At 38.2% G+C, this 19,323-nt stretch overlaps 1 protein-coding gene across 2 annotated transcripts in view; it reads right to left on the reverse strand.

Moving 5' to 3' along the window:
- The window catches only part of MCTP1 (multiple C2 and transmembrane domain containing 1), a 649,898-nt gene that overhangs the window by 248,395 nt on the left and 382,180 nt on the right, over nucleotides 1-19,323 (reverse strand). For both annotated transcript variants that reach the window (XM_004375032.2, XM_023730121.1), the window contains exons 4-5: nucleotides 7,145-7,224; nucleotides 3,450-3,561 (exon numbers count right to left, since the gene is read on the reverse strand). In XM_004375032.2, coding sequence (XP_004375089.1) covers nucleotides 3,450-3,561; nucleotides 7,145-7,224 — 192 coding nt within the window. The remainder of the gene's footprint in view (nucleotides 1-3,449; nucleotides 3,562-7,144; nucleotides 7,225-19,323) is intronic.

Genomic DNA, 19,323 nt, shown 5'->3' on the forward strand with positions numbered 1-19,323 from the left:
TTATATAACTCCAGCACTTTTTTAAATTATTGGAATGCAGTACTGTTTCTCTAGCCACAAAGCCTTTGCATGTGCTGTTTTCTCTGCTTAAAATACTTTCTCTCTTCCTGGTTTTTGCTGTACTAACTCCTATTCATGCTTCAGATTTTATTTTCTCAGAGAAGTCATTTCTCTACCCCGTGCCCCCCGATTAGAACAAATTCTTTTATTATTTGTACTTACAGAAACCTGTACCTCTCTTTCATAGCACTTAAAATAGTTGTCATTTTAAACAACAAAAAGACAAATAACCCAATTAAAAAATGGGCAAAGGATATGAACAAGCACTTTGCCAAAGAAGACATTTAGGCAGCTAACAGACACATGAAGAAATGCTCACGATCACTAGCCATTAGAGAAATGCAAATCAAAACTACAATGAGATACCATCTCACCCCAACAAGGTTAGCATCAATCCAAAAAACACAAAATAAAAATGTTGGAGAGGTTGTGGAGAGACTGGAACACTTATACACTGTTGATGGGAATGTAAAACAGTACAACTACTTTGGAATCGAACTGGAGCTTCCTTAAAAAGCTAGAAATAGAAGTATCATACTATCCAGCAATCCCGCTCCTTGGAATATATCCTAGAGAACTAAGAGCCATCACACTGATAGATATATGCACAGCCATGTTCATTGCAACACTGTTCATGATAGCACAAAGATGGAAACAACCTAGGTGCTCATCAATGGATGAATGGATAAACAAATTACGGTACATTCACACAATGGAATACCACGCAATGATAAGAACAACGATGAATCCGTGAAACATAACATGGAGGAATCTGTAGGGCATTATGCTGAGTGAATTTAGTCAGTCACAGAAGGACAAATATTGTACAAGATCACTATTATAAGAACTCAAGAAAAGGTTTAAACACAGAAGAAAATATTCTTTGATGGTTACGAGGGTGGGGAGGGAGGGAGAGGGGTATTCACTAACTAGACAGTAGACAAGAATTTTCTTAGGTGAAGGGGAAGGACAACACACATCACAGGGGAAGTCAGCACAACTGGACTAAACCAAAGCTAAGAAGTTTCCTGAATACAACCAAACACTTTGAGGGACAGAGTAGGAGGGGCAGGGGTCTGAGGACCATGCTTGCAGGGGACATCTAGGCCAACTGGCATAACAAAGTTTATTAAGAAAAGGTTCTGCATCCCACTTTGGTAAGTGGCATCTGGGGTCTTAAAAGCTAGTGAGCGGCCATCTAAGACACATCAATTGGTCCCAACCCACCTGGAGTAAAGGAGAATGAAGAACACCAAAGACACAAGGAAAGTATTAGCCCAAGAGACAGAAAGGGGGCCACATAAACCAGAGACTGCATCATCCTGAGACCAGAAGAACTAGATGGTGCCTGGCTACTACCAATGACTGCCCTGACAAGGAACACAACAGAGATTCCCTGATGGAACAGGAGAAAAGTAGGGTGCAGGACTCAAATTCTAGTAAAAAGACCAGACATTAGTGGTCTGAGACCTGAGGGACCCCAGAAAGCATGGCCCCCAGACTCTGTCAACGGAGAACTAAAACAATTCCCGAGCCCAACTCTTCAGACAAAGATTAGACTGGACTACGGGACATAAGATGATATTCGTGAAGCATGTGCTTCTTAGCTCAAGTAGATACATGAGACTAAACGGGCAGCTTCTGTCCGGAGGTGAGATGAGAAGGAAGAGAGGGTCAGGAGCTGGTTGAACAGACACGGGAAATCAGGGGTGGAAAGGAGGAGTGTCACAGTATAAGGAGAGCTATCAGGGTCACATAACAATATATGTATAAATTTTTATATGAGAGACTAACTTGAATTGTAAACTTTCACTTAAAGTACAATAAAAAATAATTTAAAAAAATAGTTGTCATTTTACATTTCTTTCTGTGATTACTAGATTTCTGAGTTCTTCTCCACTGGCTCTAAGTTCTTTTATATTCCAAGTGTCTAGCACAGGACCTGGCTTATAGTAGATGCTTAGTGAATATTAGGATTATTTGAATAAATTAGTAAATGAACATTTGTAATTTATTCCTATATATGGATTAGCCAGCTAGGGTACACTTCTTGGTTTATGCTGGGTGAAATTATGTCTTCTGAAGTGCTGACTTCTAAAATGATGTGCTTCCACGAATAGTTTCCCTTTCTAAATATTATCTGTAATTTTTTAAAATTCTTACTCACCTTTCCATTTCCACACTTGTGCTTGTGCAGCTGCATGTATACATAATTTCACCAGGCTAAGTTCTCACACTAGGTACTATTTGGTAATACTTGCTGGAAAAGATATGTCTACCTCACTGATGAAGTATGGTTACTTAAATCATATTTAGCAACTATTATAATTATCAGTATGTTTTATATACACACATATATATGATATTATATATATCAATCATTATTCAATTTTTAAAACGGATGGAAAGAAACACTTGTAGAAGAGGATGAATTTCTCAATGAGTTTAAAACACTTCAAAAATTTGGTATTGTAATCTGCTATTTTTATCTATGATCTAGGAAAAAATGTCAATAATAACTTTCCAACAGACAAACATATAGCAATTCTAATCATGTATTATTCTAAGACAACAATACACACATGGCTGAAATATAGTATTTGAACCTTCCTAACAAAAAAAAGTCAACTCCTAAAATGTTTTGCAATTTGACCAAGTTAGAGTAGCTCCTAGGTACATGAAAGGGCACTGAGTCTAATAAGTAATCTCTGCTAAGTAATGGCGTAAGTGCACTGGCAAGCGTAGCGATGCAGGTCAAATCGGATATTTTTCATGTTACTTCAACAGTGCTGGAGTAATTGACTCCTCTGTATCCCTTCTCAGTTTCCCATCGCAGCATGGTGTGCAAGGAAGCTCAGACAGCCAGTGTTGAAAAATGGATCACACCAATATGGAAGCCCATCAAGAAGATGGAGAGTATTCACTTACCATTCAGCAAACAAATACCAGAAAGCAGAAACTCTGTTATAATTTCACCTCATTTTCTTTGTTATGATACTTGTGACAATACAATTGAAATAGAAGGATCTGGATACCTCAGTGTGGAATTCCAGATATTCCATTCACTAACAAATGAATTCCCTGAATGAATACTGATATTAGCCTAGATTGTAACATGTCTAAAAATGACAAACAACATGATAAAAGATGCAAGTATGTCCGTTATTTACAACAAGAGGTTCTGATCTGGAGTATGGAATAGGAGATTTGAGTTCAAAAGGCAGAATAAGCACGGATAGCAATACCCAGGTTACTCACAGAAACAAAGAACGAGGTCAGATTTTCATATGCAGCTTCTCTTTATTATTACCCCTGGGTCCAAAGAAAGCTCACAGCATTTGCACAAGTGAGAGCCCAGAAATTTCCTACTAGGCTGTGGAATGACTTACCACATCTCTAGGTTCTCCTTCTTTAGGGGTAAGAATGACTGAGAGCAAAATGATTCCAAGATCATGGTCAGGATAGTGGGGATCTTTCAGAGTTAGGGTCACATCTATGGGCCTGTGATAGGAAAACATTTAGATTTTGAACAGTCATTAAATGAATAAGACAAAAATATATTTAATACTTATGTATATATTTATAGCGTATATAATCATGTAAATATAATTTATTATTTTTAAGAAGAAAAGCTACTTTGTCTTTATTTCCTGGTACAATTTTTATTGTTATCAAAATATTATTAATGTATTATGTTACCCAATAAACTGTGGGCCAGTTGGGTATACTTGAATTTAATGGGTGAGTTTCTGCCCTTCATGGGCCTCTGGAAAGTTGCTGAATAGGTCAAGAAACCACAACAGTATTAAGAAAGCTGCAAGTCCCTTCTCTATAATCTGTAAATCCACAGAGAGCAGTACCAGCTATTTTCTACAAATTTGAGTCCAAGGTCATTTGCCGACCACTCCCTTAATTTTGGTTCTTTATGCTTATGTTTTATGCAGATGTATGTTTTAGAGTAAAGAGGTAAGTGGGCAAAGAGGAAAATGTAAGATAGAAGATAGAATTTGCCTGATACATACGGAAGATATGTTTTGAAAACAATATACAATTATTTAACAGTACATTCAGTATTTAAAATAATGCTTCTATTTCTTCTTTTGGCTTTTTAAACCTATGCTTAAACAAATTTTAGACTCTGAAAGACAAAGAAACCAATCCTTATAAAAGTTGAGTAATATAGGTTTTGGAATTAGGTACACATCTGTGAGGAAGTGTTTATGAATTACTCAATATTGTTCACAATTTCAGAAAATAATGCAAAATATACACTCAACTTATAATGGGATAGGTAACATCTTGCTTGCATATTTCAATTAGCATTGAGCAAACAGCCATAATTGGGAATTGTGGAATGTTTAGCACTAAAGAATTTCAAAACGTTGGCAAACAGGAATGTTTTTTGCTTGTTCAGTCATTCACTCACCTCATGCATTCATTCACAAAATATGTATTGAACACATATTAAATGCTAAGTTAACACTGTGCTAGGCTCTGGGTCAAGACCAAGGTAAGATCCTTGTCCTCATGGAGCTTACCTTTAGCACATGATACAGTTGGATTCTGGTACTGGGGGAGGGAGGTTTGGTGGGGAAAGCTGGTCCAAATAAGAAGTTTTTAACCCTTGTTGCACATCAGAACCAACTGCAAAGCTTTTTAAAAGAGTATACACCTGAATTACAGCCCTGATGACTCTGGTCTGTAGAACTACGATGGGGCTTGGAAATCTATATATTTATAAAGTTCTCCAGTGGATTTTCTCAAACAACCAGGATTGAGAACCATAGGTTCTTTTCAGTGATAAACGTTATGATTTTAGGAAACTTTCACATAATGCTTAATTACCAAGTCAAAGAACAATGCACTAAAAAATATGAACTATTTTCTGGTGTAGAGGGTTTCAACTGATAATATCCACTGTCACACTGATAATTTACATAAGCTATAATAGTTATGATGCAAATTGCTCCAATATGAATTTAGCTATAACTAATAATTATAACTCACTAGTAATAACTTGTTCCTTTTATTTTTAACAAATACATCCATATATACATTATACACATTATAGCACATGTATATGCAGGGTGAAAGTTTGATTTGGTACATTTTCCTATAATGATTACATACAAAATTAATAGAAAAACTTGATTACACTTTTAGAATGATTATATGACAAAGATTCAAGAACATTTGCAATAGCTCTATGATACTTACTTATGACTTTTTAAAGAAGAGATACCCCAATTATGTTATACCTTAATGCATTCTATAGTAGCACAAGTATTTATATGGCTACTATTATTATTCATGTTTCTATACCCAGACATCACTGATTTATACATAGAATTTAATGTGTGATTTTAAAAGTAGTAATTTGATACGTACTTGGCTTGGAGGAGAGGAAGTGCTTAGCTAAATACATAAAATAAGTAACGTGGCAAAATAAACAACAAATGCTTGTGTAAAATCTTTTATTTCCTTAGTCATTCTATATTTTTCCCATTTAAAATTATTTTTCATCAGTGATTTATCTTTAATAGAGAACAAGGGAAATTTATGCTGTGATTAAGTCAAGTAATTTGCGTATCTTTATGCAGAAGTCACAGAGAAAATAATTGTGGCCTTTTTAGAAGAATAGCACTGTCTGTTCTAGTTTGAGGTCAGGTTTCCTGATGATAGACTTCATGCAACAATACCTAGGGCACTTTCTTCAGCTGCAGCTACGTGAGGAGCCAGCAGTCTTCTAAGTTCTATCCTTAGTTCCAGCCTATGCTAGGTTGGAATGGAGGACATGTACGAAATACAGAAAAGGCTGCTCTCTTGTCCAGCCAGAGGCAAAAATGTCCATCAAACACCAATGAGCTGCCCCTTGTGCTCGAATTTAGCTGACTATAATACATAAGTGAGCTCTCCTATTTACAGTTCTCTGATCATCTAAATTTACAAAAACATGAAGTAGTTATCTGGCCTATTCCTCTGCCTTTTCTATCCCTGCCACATGATATAACAACATGATCACCCAAAACCTTCAAAGAAAATTTCACAGCTTCCTTTGAGATTCATTCCAGGACTGCGTGTCCTTTTATTAAACCTATTTTTTTTCGTCTGTACTACTAATCAATTCTTGATTCAGATGTTGAAATGCATTTTGAAAAATATAAGCCCATTAACTAGGTGCAAATCTGTCTTGGAAGAAGTACAGCCAGAATGCTCCTTAGAAGTGAGGATGGCAAGATCTTGTCTCACATACTTTGGACATGTTATCAGGAGGGACCAGTACCTGGAGAAGGACATCATGCTTGGTAAAGTAGAGTTAGTGAGAAAGAGGAAGACCCTCAACAAGATGGATTGACATACTGGCTGCAACAATGGGCTCAACATAGCAATGATTGTGAGGATGGCGCAGGATCAGGCAGTGTTTTGTTCTATTGCACATAGGGTCCCTATGAGTCAGAACAGACTTGAGACTTAACATAACAACAATTAGGTGCAAGAAATGGTTATTATTACCAATAATATAACTTTACAACTATTCAAACAATGATAAACTAATATAACTGAGCAAATATGACCAATCCTTTATGGGCAATCCTTGGAAACCTAGTATCACTGGTGACAGCAAAATTAGAATCCACTTTGGCTCAAGTGATAGGAGAGTTGCTGATTTTGAAGCAAAGTGCACTACCTTTATTTCCTATATGGTGGCCTGATTCTTAAACTAATAATTATGATTAACATGCATAATCTTCTTTATGCCTCATTAAAACCACATGAACAATGTGAGAGCAAGGAACGTGTATTTCATCTCTAGATTCCTGGTGGTTAGCACATTGCTGAGGGACAGAGCAGGTGCCCAAGATTTTTCTGTTGAATCAAAGTTGCCAAATGAGATAGGCAGAGAAGATGCTATTATTTCCACAGGGTAGACGAGAAAGCTGTACTTGAGAAAAGCTGACTGGTATGAAGGCTTACAACTAGTAAATGACAGAGCTGCAACTGGAACAGGGTCTGATGACATTGTCTATTATATAAGCCTGGCTGCCTAGCAAGATGCATTGATATTACAACAGTTCAAAGTTACCTTTTTAACTCCAATTGTGTGAGGTCCAGAAAGGCTGAGCCCATAAAGTCATCCTGTAGTCCAAAATCATAGTCAAAGACCTAAGCAACCAAAGAGACAAGAGATTGTTATAAGTAATTCCAATATAAGCTTTAAATGAAAACATCATGATTACAAAATAGTGGTTGTCTACGTCTCCAAAAGGAAATCCTGGAGCTTGGCTGCTAACCCAAAGTTTGGCAGTTCAAATCCACTAGGTGCTCCCTGGAAACCCTATGGGCAGTTCTACTCTGTCCTATAGGGTCACTACGTGTCAGAGTCAACTTGACGGCAATGGGTTTGGTTTTCAGTTTTTTTTTGTGTCTCCAAAAACAGTGAAACTTCCTAATATTTTGCTTTTCTAAAATAATTCTTTGTTTTTATGCTTTGAAATATCAGGAATGTCACAAAACACCCAAAGAAAATTACATTTTATTTTGTTTAGTTAAAATAACTGATTTCTATCATACAGCACTTTAAAAAAGGTGAATGTAACAAAATCAAAATAAAATACAGTAAATCTTCAAAAAATGTGTAATATTAGTATTACTGGAGGGCAAAGTGAATTGGCATGAAATTCAACAAACACGTATTGCATACTGAGCTACTACGGGGGTAAAACGAGAACACAATTCTAATTTCCTCATATTTTTAAGGTCATTGAAGATAAGTTCTCTGGTGTTATAAACATGCAAATAAGCAAAAATTGTTGAGATATAATGATTAAAGCACTTTGTAAAGTTATAGTAAGGTTAAATTAAATTTTTATTGTTACAGCAATTACTGGGGAGTAATATTAATGTGACTAACAGCAACAAAACAGAGGAAAAGAAAAGAATGGAGAGAATGTATTTCTTCTTTTGGTCAACATTATTCAGTGTCTTCTACGTGTCCTGCATTCTTCTGGGCTTTTGTGATACCAGGATGAATAAGAGAATGTCCCTCACCTCTTGGAGCTTATGTTTTGTGGCTAAGAGTGTCAATAAACAGATAGATATATACAGTTCAGTGATGAGCATGACGGATACAGAAGTCTAAGTGTTGTGATAGGAGCTGCTATTTTAGGTTGGGAGTTCAGGAAGGTTGCTCTGAGGAAGTGTATTTGTGTAGAGACCCGAATGATGAGAAGGAAGGACACCTTGGAAGAAAGGACTGGTAATGTACTTCTGGAAGATCAGCCACTGAAAACCCTATGGAGCACAGTTGTATTCAGAATTGACTCCACGGCAACTGGTAGTGGCAGTGGCAATATGAGGAAAAGCACTCCAGGCTGAGGAAACAGCAAGTGCAAAACAGGAATCTTCAAGGATAAGCAAGAAGCTAGCATGGTTGAAGCAGAGTGAGTAAGATGGAGAGTGAAAAGAAATGAGGTTGGATAGTTCAGAGTTAGATCATTTATGGCCACTACCAAAGGACTCCAAGTAAATGGGAGTTAGCTACTCTTCATACATTTATTAATTTTCTCACTCATTTATCCCTCAGCCAATATTGATTAAGCATTTATTATGTGTCAGACATAATTCCAGAATGCTCCTTAGAAGCAAGGATGGCGAGACTACGTCATACATACTTTAGACATGTTGTCAGAAGGGATAAGTCCCTGGAGAAGGACATCATGCTTGGTAAAGCAGAGGGTCGGCGAAAAAGAGGAAGACCGTCAACGAGATGGATTGACACAGTGGTTGCAACAACGGGCTCAAGAATAACGATTGTGAGCATGGCGCAGGACTGGGCAGTGTTTCGTTCTGTGGTACATAGGTTGCTATGAGTTGGAACCGACTCAACGGCATCTAACAACAACCTAACAAACAACTTGTGTCATACACTGTGCTTGGCATTGAGTAAAGAGTGGTAGACAAACTGACATTGTCAGTGCTTACAGTTTAGTGAGGGAGATGGACAGGTGCTAAACAAGGAAGTGCACAGGCAATAAATAAAGAAATCTCAATAAATGTGAGGAGAAGAACAAGGTCAAAAAGAGAATAAAGCGGAGATTGAGGAAAGCCTTTAAAATGGAAAAAATGCACAAGATGAAGTTTAGAGTTGTGTTTCCCAACCTTTTCAGATAGAAAACATTTATATTGTGCACTTGAATGGATGGCCAAGGCCACTGGCCCAGGCTGTGAGAATCCATTAAGCCAATATCCCAGCACCCCTGTGATCAATTCTTGGCACAACAATTAGAAAGCAGAAGGAACGTCACGTGCAGCGACCTTTAATTAGTTACTGTTTTTTCCTGTGGTACAAATTTAAACAAACTTAATATGTAAACAGTTGATATTTACACAAAAAGATAAATACTTTGCATTACAAAAGGATTCTTAAATTTGAAGAGTCACAAGGGGATTTGTTTAAATAATAAGCTCCCCAATGCCTTTTAAATTATTTAATTTATAATCATTTGATTTACAGACAACCTTTCAGTAGTATATTTGCTGTAGAAAGCTCAGCACTCCAGCAATAAATATTCTCCTTGATCAACTACACTTCTGAGCTTTAGTCATCCACTCAGTAGCATATCACATGCAGATATTGGCACATCTTCTGCAACTGATACCTCTGTATTTGCAAGCGACTATAGTAGTATATTTTACAATATAAAATGTGCACCAAAGCACTAGAGAAATCTGTTCTGTGCAATCTCTTCTGATAATATCACTCCCACACTTAAAAGTCTGGAGAGAATATAAGTGACAGATAACCAGCAAAAACACCTAGGGTACCTAGCGTACTTCTACACCTGTGAGGTGGAGAGCTGTGAATCCAGTGAGTTGATTAATGTAGACAATCAAACTGGGTGGTTCTGCTTTACCATCATGAGTCTTTCAGACTGTGCTAATGTGAGATGTTTACTTTAGTTTTCAATTCTTATTAGTTTGCAAAGGCATAAACATGGGAAAGAATGGAAACACCAGAACCTATTCATTAATGAAATTATTAGCTATGCTACTTGGCTCCAAGCCCTATAAAATACTTTTTTTTATTGTCAGAGGGAACACTGTTCTAAGTGAAGTTTCAGAAATATAGAGTATAGAAGAGAATTAAAATAGAAATAGATACTCCCACTCAAAAAGTACCCAAAACCCAAAACCAAACCTGCTGCCGTCGAGTCGATTTTGATGCATAGCAACCCGATAGGACAAAGCAGAACTGCCCCATAGGGTTTCCAAGGAGTGGCTGGGGGATATGAACTACCGATCTTTTGGTTAGCAGCCGAGCTCTTAACCACTGTACAAGCAGGACTCCAAACAACAAGTATAACTGATGCTTATTAATATTTAGTAAATATTTACTACAAGCTAGGCACAGTGCTAACATGTTATATAGATTATCTAATTTAATTCTTAGAATTAATTCTAATTCTTAGAATTCTTAGAATTAACTCAGTGAACAAGATGTTGTTCCCATTTCTCAGATAAGAAATGTGAAGCTTAAAAAGTATATGTTACTTGCCCCCAAATCTTGGGGCCTGGAAGAGGCAAGATTCAAATCTTGTTGTACTGGATTTCAAAATTGTACACATTTAAATTCATCAAACATAATTTGGGCACCTACTCTGGGTGAAGCACTGGAAATTTAAAGGTGGACAATTTATATGGACAATTTATTGCTTTCATGGAGCATTGACTAATGGGAAATGCTAGGAAGCACACTTAGAAGTCGCTTGGGACCTAGTAACACCCCTCTTCACTCTCAAGTGTGTTTAGAACAGTAAATATTTTATTCCAGTCTACTAACTCACTTATCATCTTGATTCATTTATCTATAAAGAAAAATAGCATTGCAGAGTGCATCAGTTAAAATGCTTTTCTATAAAAGTAACAAAAAACTCACACTGGCTTCAATATGAATAGAAATGTGTTAGTGCAAATTACTGAAATGACCACAGGCAATTATGGCTTCAGGAGAGTTTTCATATGGCAGTTTAAATCATTCATTCATTTGGCAAATATTTGTTGAGCACCAGGGAATATAGCAGTTAACAAAACAAAGTCGTTACTTTCTTGGAGCTTTCATGCAGTGGGAGACACAGGAAATAAACAAATACGTTCTAGGTTAAGTACTGCTGTAGAGAAAAATATTCCAGGGTATGAAAGTGATGGGAATTGTTATTTTATATAAGATCTTAAGGAAGGACAATGAGAGGGTGATTTTTGCGTGAAGCGAAGAGGCAAGATGTGTGAATGAGTATCTGGGGGAAAAGCATTCCATATTGAGGGAATACAAAGTGCAAGGTACCAAGAAAACTGACAAGAAGGCCAGTGTCCGGAAAGGAATGAGCAAGAGAAGAGTGATGAGGTATAGTTTAGGTCCAGATCATGGAGCCCACCATGGTATAACCTTGGGTTTCATTCTGAATGTAGTGGGAAGTCAGGGGAAGTTTTTATGCAGGAGATTGGTATAATCCAAGTTATATCTTAAAATGTGCACATTGAAACAATTGTGTGAATTACGTCTGTGCTCAGGGAAATAATGTGAGCTGGGAGACCAGTGGTCCTAGCAAGAGTTGATGGTGTCTTCAGATTAGATGTCTGGGTGGTGAGAAGTGGTCAAATTTAGGATATACTTTGGTAGTAGAGATATGGAAATTACTGACAGATTATATGTGAAATATAAGAGAAAGAAAGAAATTAAGGAATTAACAGAGCACGCCTAAGTTTGCTATCTTTAGAAGGGCCTTCTTGTAGGGTTGGTTCCTGCCTGGCATCTGGAAACTTGGTTTTTGAAACATTGCTTTTGATAGGCTGTTTTGCCCACCTGGGGCACTGAACAGAAGCTTTTCTGGGACTCTGGAATTTTGATACTTGTGCCTAAGTGACCAGTCCCAACTAAAAATCTTGGATTTTGAATTTCAGACAGGCTTCTCCATTTCAGTGCTACAGAAAGTAACCTGTGCTATGTGACTCCTCCCAGTGGGAAGGAGAGGACATAGGAAGCCTGTGCATGGACTTCCCCAGACTCCACCTGATGTGTCTTTTTCTCTCACTGTGTTGCTATAATAAACTATTAATACAACTACCTCTAAGAGTCCTGCTAGAGAATCACTGGATGTGGAGGTGGTTTGAGGACCCCTGACCCAAATGATGAATCCTTAATTATTATCCTGAAAAACTATGTTGCTACTTAATGAGATGGGGAACACAGGAAGAACCAAGTTTGGGTGGGGCAGGGGCTGGGAATAAAGAGTTATTATGTGTTTGATTTAAACATGTTGAGTCTGAGATGCCTCTTCGACATCTAAATAGAGAGCTGAGCAGTTGGTTGAATGTAAGTATAGACTTCAGAGAAATGATCCTGGCTGAAAATGTACATTCGTTTTAGGGAATAGATTGGATGGAAAGCCACAAACATGAAGAAGATCAGCTGGAGATGAAGTATTATATATAAAGAAGACATCTAAGGACTAAGTACTGACGCACTTCAACATTTAGAAGTTAGGGAGAAGGATCCAGAATGGAGACTGAGAAGGAACAGGTAGTGAGGGAGCAGGAAAACCAGGAAAGTGGTATCCTGAAAATCAACTGAAGAAATTGTTTTAAGAAGGGAGTAATCAACTGCATTAAAAGTAAATGTTATAGCCTGAATTTCATTTCTATCTCTCCAGCTCTCATCAGGAGTCCTGGTGGTGCAGTGGTTAACGCGATCGACTGCTAACTCTAAGGCTGGTGGTTCAAAACTACCAGTGGCGCCATGGGAGAAAGGTGTGGCAGTCTGCGTCCATAGAGATTTACAGCCTTGGAAACCCTATGGGGTCACTATGAGTCAGAATCAACTCAACAGCAGTGGTTCTTTTAGTTCTGATCAGAGCTTCCTTGGTGTTAATGCTAGCTCTCCTTATGATCCTATGATCATCTCCTTATGGATCCTTATGATCCATAGGCTGCCAGGAGCTCCAAGGTGACTTGTCCCCTCATTCACATCCACAGGGGAAGAGTAAGCTTCTTTGTCCCACCATTCCCAGAAAAAGTCCTGAGATTCAATCTCAATGGATCAGTTTATATCATGTGTTCATTCTTCGCCAATAATGTGGAATTTGCTGAAAGAGTAGCCTAGGTTGTTTGCTCTATTTTTAAAGGCAGTGGTGGGGTCAGTTTTCATGGAATCATATGGATCTCCAAAGAGAAATTTGGGACCCATAGAAAAGGGAAAATGAATAATGCATGCTGGGAAATCCCCAACAAAGATCTGGCACAGAGAACATAACCTAAGGTTCTTTATGATGATGCAGGTGCCATCATCACTTGCCTCAATATAGGTGGGACTACTTGACACCCACCTGTAGATCAGTCTTAGTCTCAACTTTAGGACTCCTACTGGTATGAGTTGGGAGAGATTTTAAGGGTTTCTAATTCAATGCTCTGGGTCTCAGCATTAAATCACCCTTGCAATTAGCCTCTCAACATAGAGACAGACATCCTTAATGTTAGCCCACCCATTGGTTCTGGGACCTCACGAAAGCATTGCTTTGACAGTTGTTAGTTGCTGTTGAGCTGATTCCAACTCATGAAGTCCCCACATGTGCAGAGCAGTAGAACTGCTCCATAGGGTTTTCAAGGCTGTGACCTTTTGGAAGCAGATGGCCAAGCCTGTTTTCTGAGGTGCTTCTGGGTGGGTTTGAACCGCTAATCTTGCAGCTAGTAATCGAGCACTTAACCGTTTGTACCACCCAGGTTCTGCCCATTGCTTTGGCCATCCATTTTTATGTTCCCACAATTCTATGTTAGGTGCCCCCTCCACCAATGCTGGCTGATTACATGGAGAACTATCTCCTACCTGATGTTATTCACTCAATACCGTGTTCTCTTTGCCTCCATTAGGTAGTTGTCCAGCTGAGCAATATGCCTGCAACCCAAGAAACCCGTACCTATGCTAGGTGGAATAGTCCTTTAATTTCTTCTGGTCCTCAATCTTTAACCCTCTCACCTCATTTTTCCTTTAACTTTATTTATGATCTGTTCCCTGCATCCCTGGACTTGCTCTGTTTCTTTGTATAGAGGGCTTGTTTTGTTCTCCTGGCCTCTATGACTGCCTGCAAACTGCAAACAGGCTATTTTCTCTATGTAGCACCCTCCTCTTATCTTGTTCAGTTCTTGTGATCCTACCCTGGTACCAGCCAACATGGTTAACATCTCCATGGGATTTTCCTCAGTCCCAGAGTTAGGAAGTGGGTAATGGCTGTAGGGATAAGTCATAGCCCCTCCATGTCTGCCCTTTCCTATTGCAGTTAACTGTCTATGCCTAATTGTGTTCTAAGTTAAGACAGTGAATATGTAATTGGCAGTCATTTAATAATATAATTCCCTGGGACTTTCTATTACATTTACTGCATGGTAATGTCTATGATAGAAATAATGATAAACATATCTATAATGTTCCATTTTTCCAACTCCTGCAGAGTATATAGTAAAACAAACAAACAAAAAACCCCAAACCTGTTGCTGTCAAGTCAATTAGGATGCACAGTGAACCTGTAAGACAGAGTATCACTGTCCCATAAGATTCACAAGGAGTGGCTGGTGGATTTGAACTGCCGACCTTTTGGTTAGCAGCCGAATGCTTAACTACTGCACCACCAGAGCTCCAGAATATATAATAGTGTATCCAATTTCAAAATGCTTTGAAATCATTTTAAGGTTGATTTATTAATAATAAGTTTAACCATACTAAAATTTCTTTAAATGTCTAACCAATCCCATGAGATCATATAATATGATCCAAGATGTAAGGTCCTACTCAGCAAATATGTCCATGACTCATTTTCATACCAAGGCAGCTTCAAAACAATCACTGAATAATCCAATAATCAAAGAGTAAACTCTAACACGTAGAAGCAATGTTGTAAAACAAATATGCAAGAAAACAAATAAACCAAAACTTAACTGTGGCCATTATAATTAGCCATCTTTACTGGAAAAAAATAAACAAAAGCTATGGTGCCTAATTGTTGGGTGGACTTAAGCAAATTCCTTAATCTGAGTCTAATTCACCTGTAAAATGGGGATAATAACAGTTACTTGTAGATATATCGTGAAATTAAATGAGATAACGTAGGGCTGGCACTTAATGCATTGCTCAATAAATGGTAGGTAGCTTATTATGATGAAGATGTGACTGCCGATTCCATTGTCTCTAAGACTCAATAATCTCATATGTTCTTTTCCCATAAGCCAAAAGCAAGTACAGTCATAGTTTTTTATTTGTTTTGTTTTGCTATTGATTTTTTGGGTCTAAAACGCTTGAGACTCCTGATTCAAGCATTTAGGAAATCTTTTTGAACTATGCAAGACAAAATAAGTAATACAAACATCTTTTTATTTTGGAATAATTTCATTTGGATGCTCAGTGGCTTATGGATATACATATATTTTCCATTCCAACCACTCAGTTATTTCTATTTATATGTCTAGAAAAGTGGCTCCTTGCTCAAGCTGTGCATCAGAATAATCTATTGAGGTGTTTTAAAAATACAGGTGCTTGGACTCTACCTTAGAGGTAGGTCCTGATTCAGAATCTCTGAGGGTGGGACTTGGACATCTATATTCTTTAATACTTTGTGGATAACTCTGATGTACAGCCAGGGTTGAGAATCACTGGTATAGAACATTCTCTTAGAGTACTTAAAACCTACTGAGAGATGATTTTGGATAGGAAAGTAATAGTGTCCTTGACTTGGACACAGCTTAAAGTAATCTTTTCAACTTTAAATATTCAGCTTGGATACCAGTACCAGTTGCAGCTGAGTCAATTCCAACTTACAGTAACCTCATGTGTGTCAGAATAGAACTGTGTTCCATACAGTTTTTAATGGCTGATCTTTTGGAAATATATTGCCAGGCCCTTCCTTCTTGGTGCCTCTGGGTAGACTTAAACCGCCAACCTTTCAGTTAGCAGTTGAGCACATAAACCATTTACACCACCCACAAACTCCTCAGCTTGGATAGATATTATTTAAGAAACTTACAATGTTGTTAAGATGATAATCTTAGAAACAGTTAATTTACAATGTTGTTAAGATGATAATCTTAGAAACAGTTAACTTACAATGTTGTTAAGATGATAATCGTAGAAACAGTTGCCTGACCTCAAACAGAATTATTTTCCCAGTGTATCAAAATCTTTCAGTTTTTTATAAGAGCACTGTAATTTAATATTTAGATATCTAACTCTTGATTAGGTCAAACAAGCAATGGTTTATGTAAACATTGTCCCATTTATGTTACTTCTTTTTTTCCACTGTAATTCTAGGTGTTCATTTTGAAACTTGCATAATAGTGTCAGTGAAATGACAATAGAGAATTTGCATTCAATTCAACTGAAATAGATGCTGAATTTATCCTGGAGCACCACTTAAGGAGCACTGGTGGCACAGTGGTTAAAGCACTCAGCTGCCAACCAAAATGTCGGCGGCTCCAACCCACCAGCCATTCCACAGAAGAAAGATGTGGCAGTCTGTTTCCTACAGGGCAGTTCACTCTGTCCTATAAGGTTGCTATGAGTTGGAATCACCTCCACAGCAGTGAGTTTTGCTTTGGAGCATCACTTTAGATAAGAGTAGGCTCCAATGGCTCTTGTCTAAACTAAAGTACTGCATGTTTAACTCTGAGCTTCTACTGCTACTTTATTTTAAATATTTTCACAGTCCATTCCTCAAGTCTTGTTCCCTCATTCCCCAATTGTGAAGTCATTCAGAATTGAAGGAATATTCTTGTTCCATTAAAGTTAAAAACCATATGAATTCCAACCAATTGGAAAGTGCATTCTTATTTATTTTGTGTACAATATTTTTAGAATGGACAAAGTAAGAAAAAAAATCTATTGTTACTGAAAATTGCACAGCAATGTAACTTTAATGTGATTTTATAACCTAGGCTCAGAACTGAATTTTGTTTTTCCTTGGTAATTTTTATGTGATAGAAATCACATTATAGGGTACATGTGGACTTCTTTTTCCTTTAACTATAGATGGGAGGGTTGCAGACTTAATATTTTCTAACCATCTAGGTCACAGATGTATTTTCATATTACCCATTACTATGGGATCAGTTAGTTCCTAAGAAATGTTTCAGGAAAAATTAATCTATCAAAGAGGATGTGGGCATCATATCAGAATGAAGTATGCCAATCACACAGGGTTGCATAGAGACAATAAAAATGATGCAATTTTCATGAAATTATAGTAACTTAAACTATCATTTCCACCAATGTATTTTATTTAGCATCTGTCCTTGTGTGCTCAAGTTGGTGAAAAGTAGATAACATAAAATATGGAAAACAAAGCATAAAAATGAAGACTTTCCTCAAATTAAGCTCTATGTACTTCACAGAAGATGGATATCAATGAAAAATATGAAAGCACTTTAAAAGCATAAATTATTGCATAAAGATAATTATCCTTTGGGTGGGGCCAAGATGGCAGAGCAGTCAGATGCTTCCTGTGGTCCCTCTTACAACAAAGACCCGAAAAAACAAGTAAATCGATTATATATGACAATCTAGGAGCCCTGAACATCAAAGGCAAAGTTGAGGAATCAGAATGAGTGGCAGAGGGAGGGAGAGACAGTTTGGAAGCAGTGAGGAGTTGCCAGACCTGACCTGGCAGGAGTCAGCACCCTGCATGCCAGATCGACTTGTGTGTACAGTGAGGCAAGCACTGGTGCTTGGGAGGCGTTTTCCACATTGGGAGAGACTGAGCACCAGAGAGTACTCAGGCATCCAGAACCAGTGAAAAGCAACGCTCAATCAGCAAAAGATAAGTACATGCGTCTGACCTACCGCGTGGATTCAAAACCACCCTCTTTGGGAAGAACCTCTCTCCCATTTACCTGCCCCTTCCTGCTCTGCACCAGGTCCTGGGGTGGCTTCAGCAATTGCTGAGTGCCCTGGGCCAGAAGTGGGACATGTCACGCACCCTGAGCTATTCTCCCAGCCTTGGAGAGGGAACAAATTAACAAATAGGAAAAAATAATCTGCCAGCTCCACTAAGCTGGGAACTCAGGGTAGGCACAACTCCTTTGCCGAGGCACAGGCATAAGGGGTCCATGGACTTTGAATGCCTTTCACCCCGGCACAGACCTGGGTGAGCTCATTTCAATAGTGTAGACCCTCATTACCACAGTACAAAAGAGTATATACCTGAAGTCTAACTTCAACTGTATCACCTATACGGTGAAGTGGCAAGTTCGTGACATTTCACACTGCTCCACCAATTAAACAGGGTCCTCACCTACCCACATCAGGGGCCTAAGGACTGGTGACTCCACCCATGCCACCTAGCCACCCGTGACAGAGGTCCAAGAATAAGTGGTGCCTCCTAGTCCTTACAGCTAACAGCATTGGGTGCCCATAGTCCGGCTGCAAAACCCACCAACCTATGTGCTCTAGGGAACATGGACATGCTTTCCTCCCACTCAGGGACAGCCATCAGCCCCCTGCCATGCTCAGCGTGTGACCCCCTACTGCAGGCCTACGCCAATCACCCCTGCCTGACTAGGACTGTAGGTGAGAGCCTGCATCACATACTTAGTGACTGACTACCTGGACACCTGAGCCTCACTGATACAAAAAAAGTAAACTCCTGGGCTCACGTACCTAGTAACAGCTCTAACCACCTGGTGACAGGACGTTAGAGCTTCAAAGGCACCAATAATCAAATTAGCTCACACAAGCAGCCTATTTGGGCATGTCAAAACAAAACTAAACAAGAAGCTAGGACACAGTAAGCAAACATAAAATAAATAAACATAATAACTTATAGATGGCTCAGAGACAACAGTCAATATCAAATCACATGAAAAGGCAGACCATGATGGCTTCAGCAAGCTCCTAAAACAAAGAACAAAGAAATTTTCTGGAGGAAGAGAACTTCTTGGAATTACCAGAGGTAGAATACAAAAGGTTAATATACAGAACTCTATAAGACATGAGGCAAAATGCAGAACAAGTCAAGGAATACACACACAAAGTAACAGAGGATCTTAAGATTAGAGAAGAGCATAATGACAAATTTAACAGCCTGCAAGAATCCATAGAGAGACAGCAATCAGAAATCCAGAAGATTAACAAGAAAATTTCAGAATTAGAGAACTTAATAGAAACTCATAGGAGCAGAATTGAGGCAATGAAAGTCAGAATTAGTGAAACTGAAGATAAAGCACTTGACA

The sequence above is a fragment of the Trichechus manatus genome, unplaced genomic scaffold (genome assembly GCF_000243295.1).
Source record: "Trichechus manatus latirostris isolate Lorelei unplaced genomic scaffold, TriManLat1.0 scaffold00032, whole genome shotgun sequence".
In the NCBI taxonomy this organism is placed as follows: Eukaryota; Metazoa; Chordata; class Mammalia; order Sirenia; family Trichechidae; genus Trichechus; species Trichechus manatus.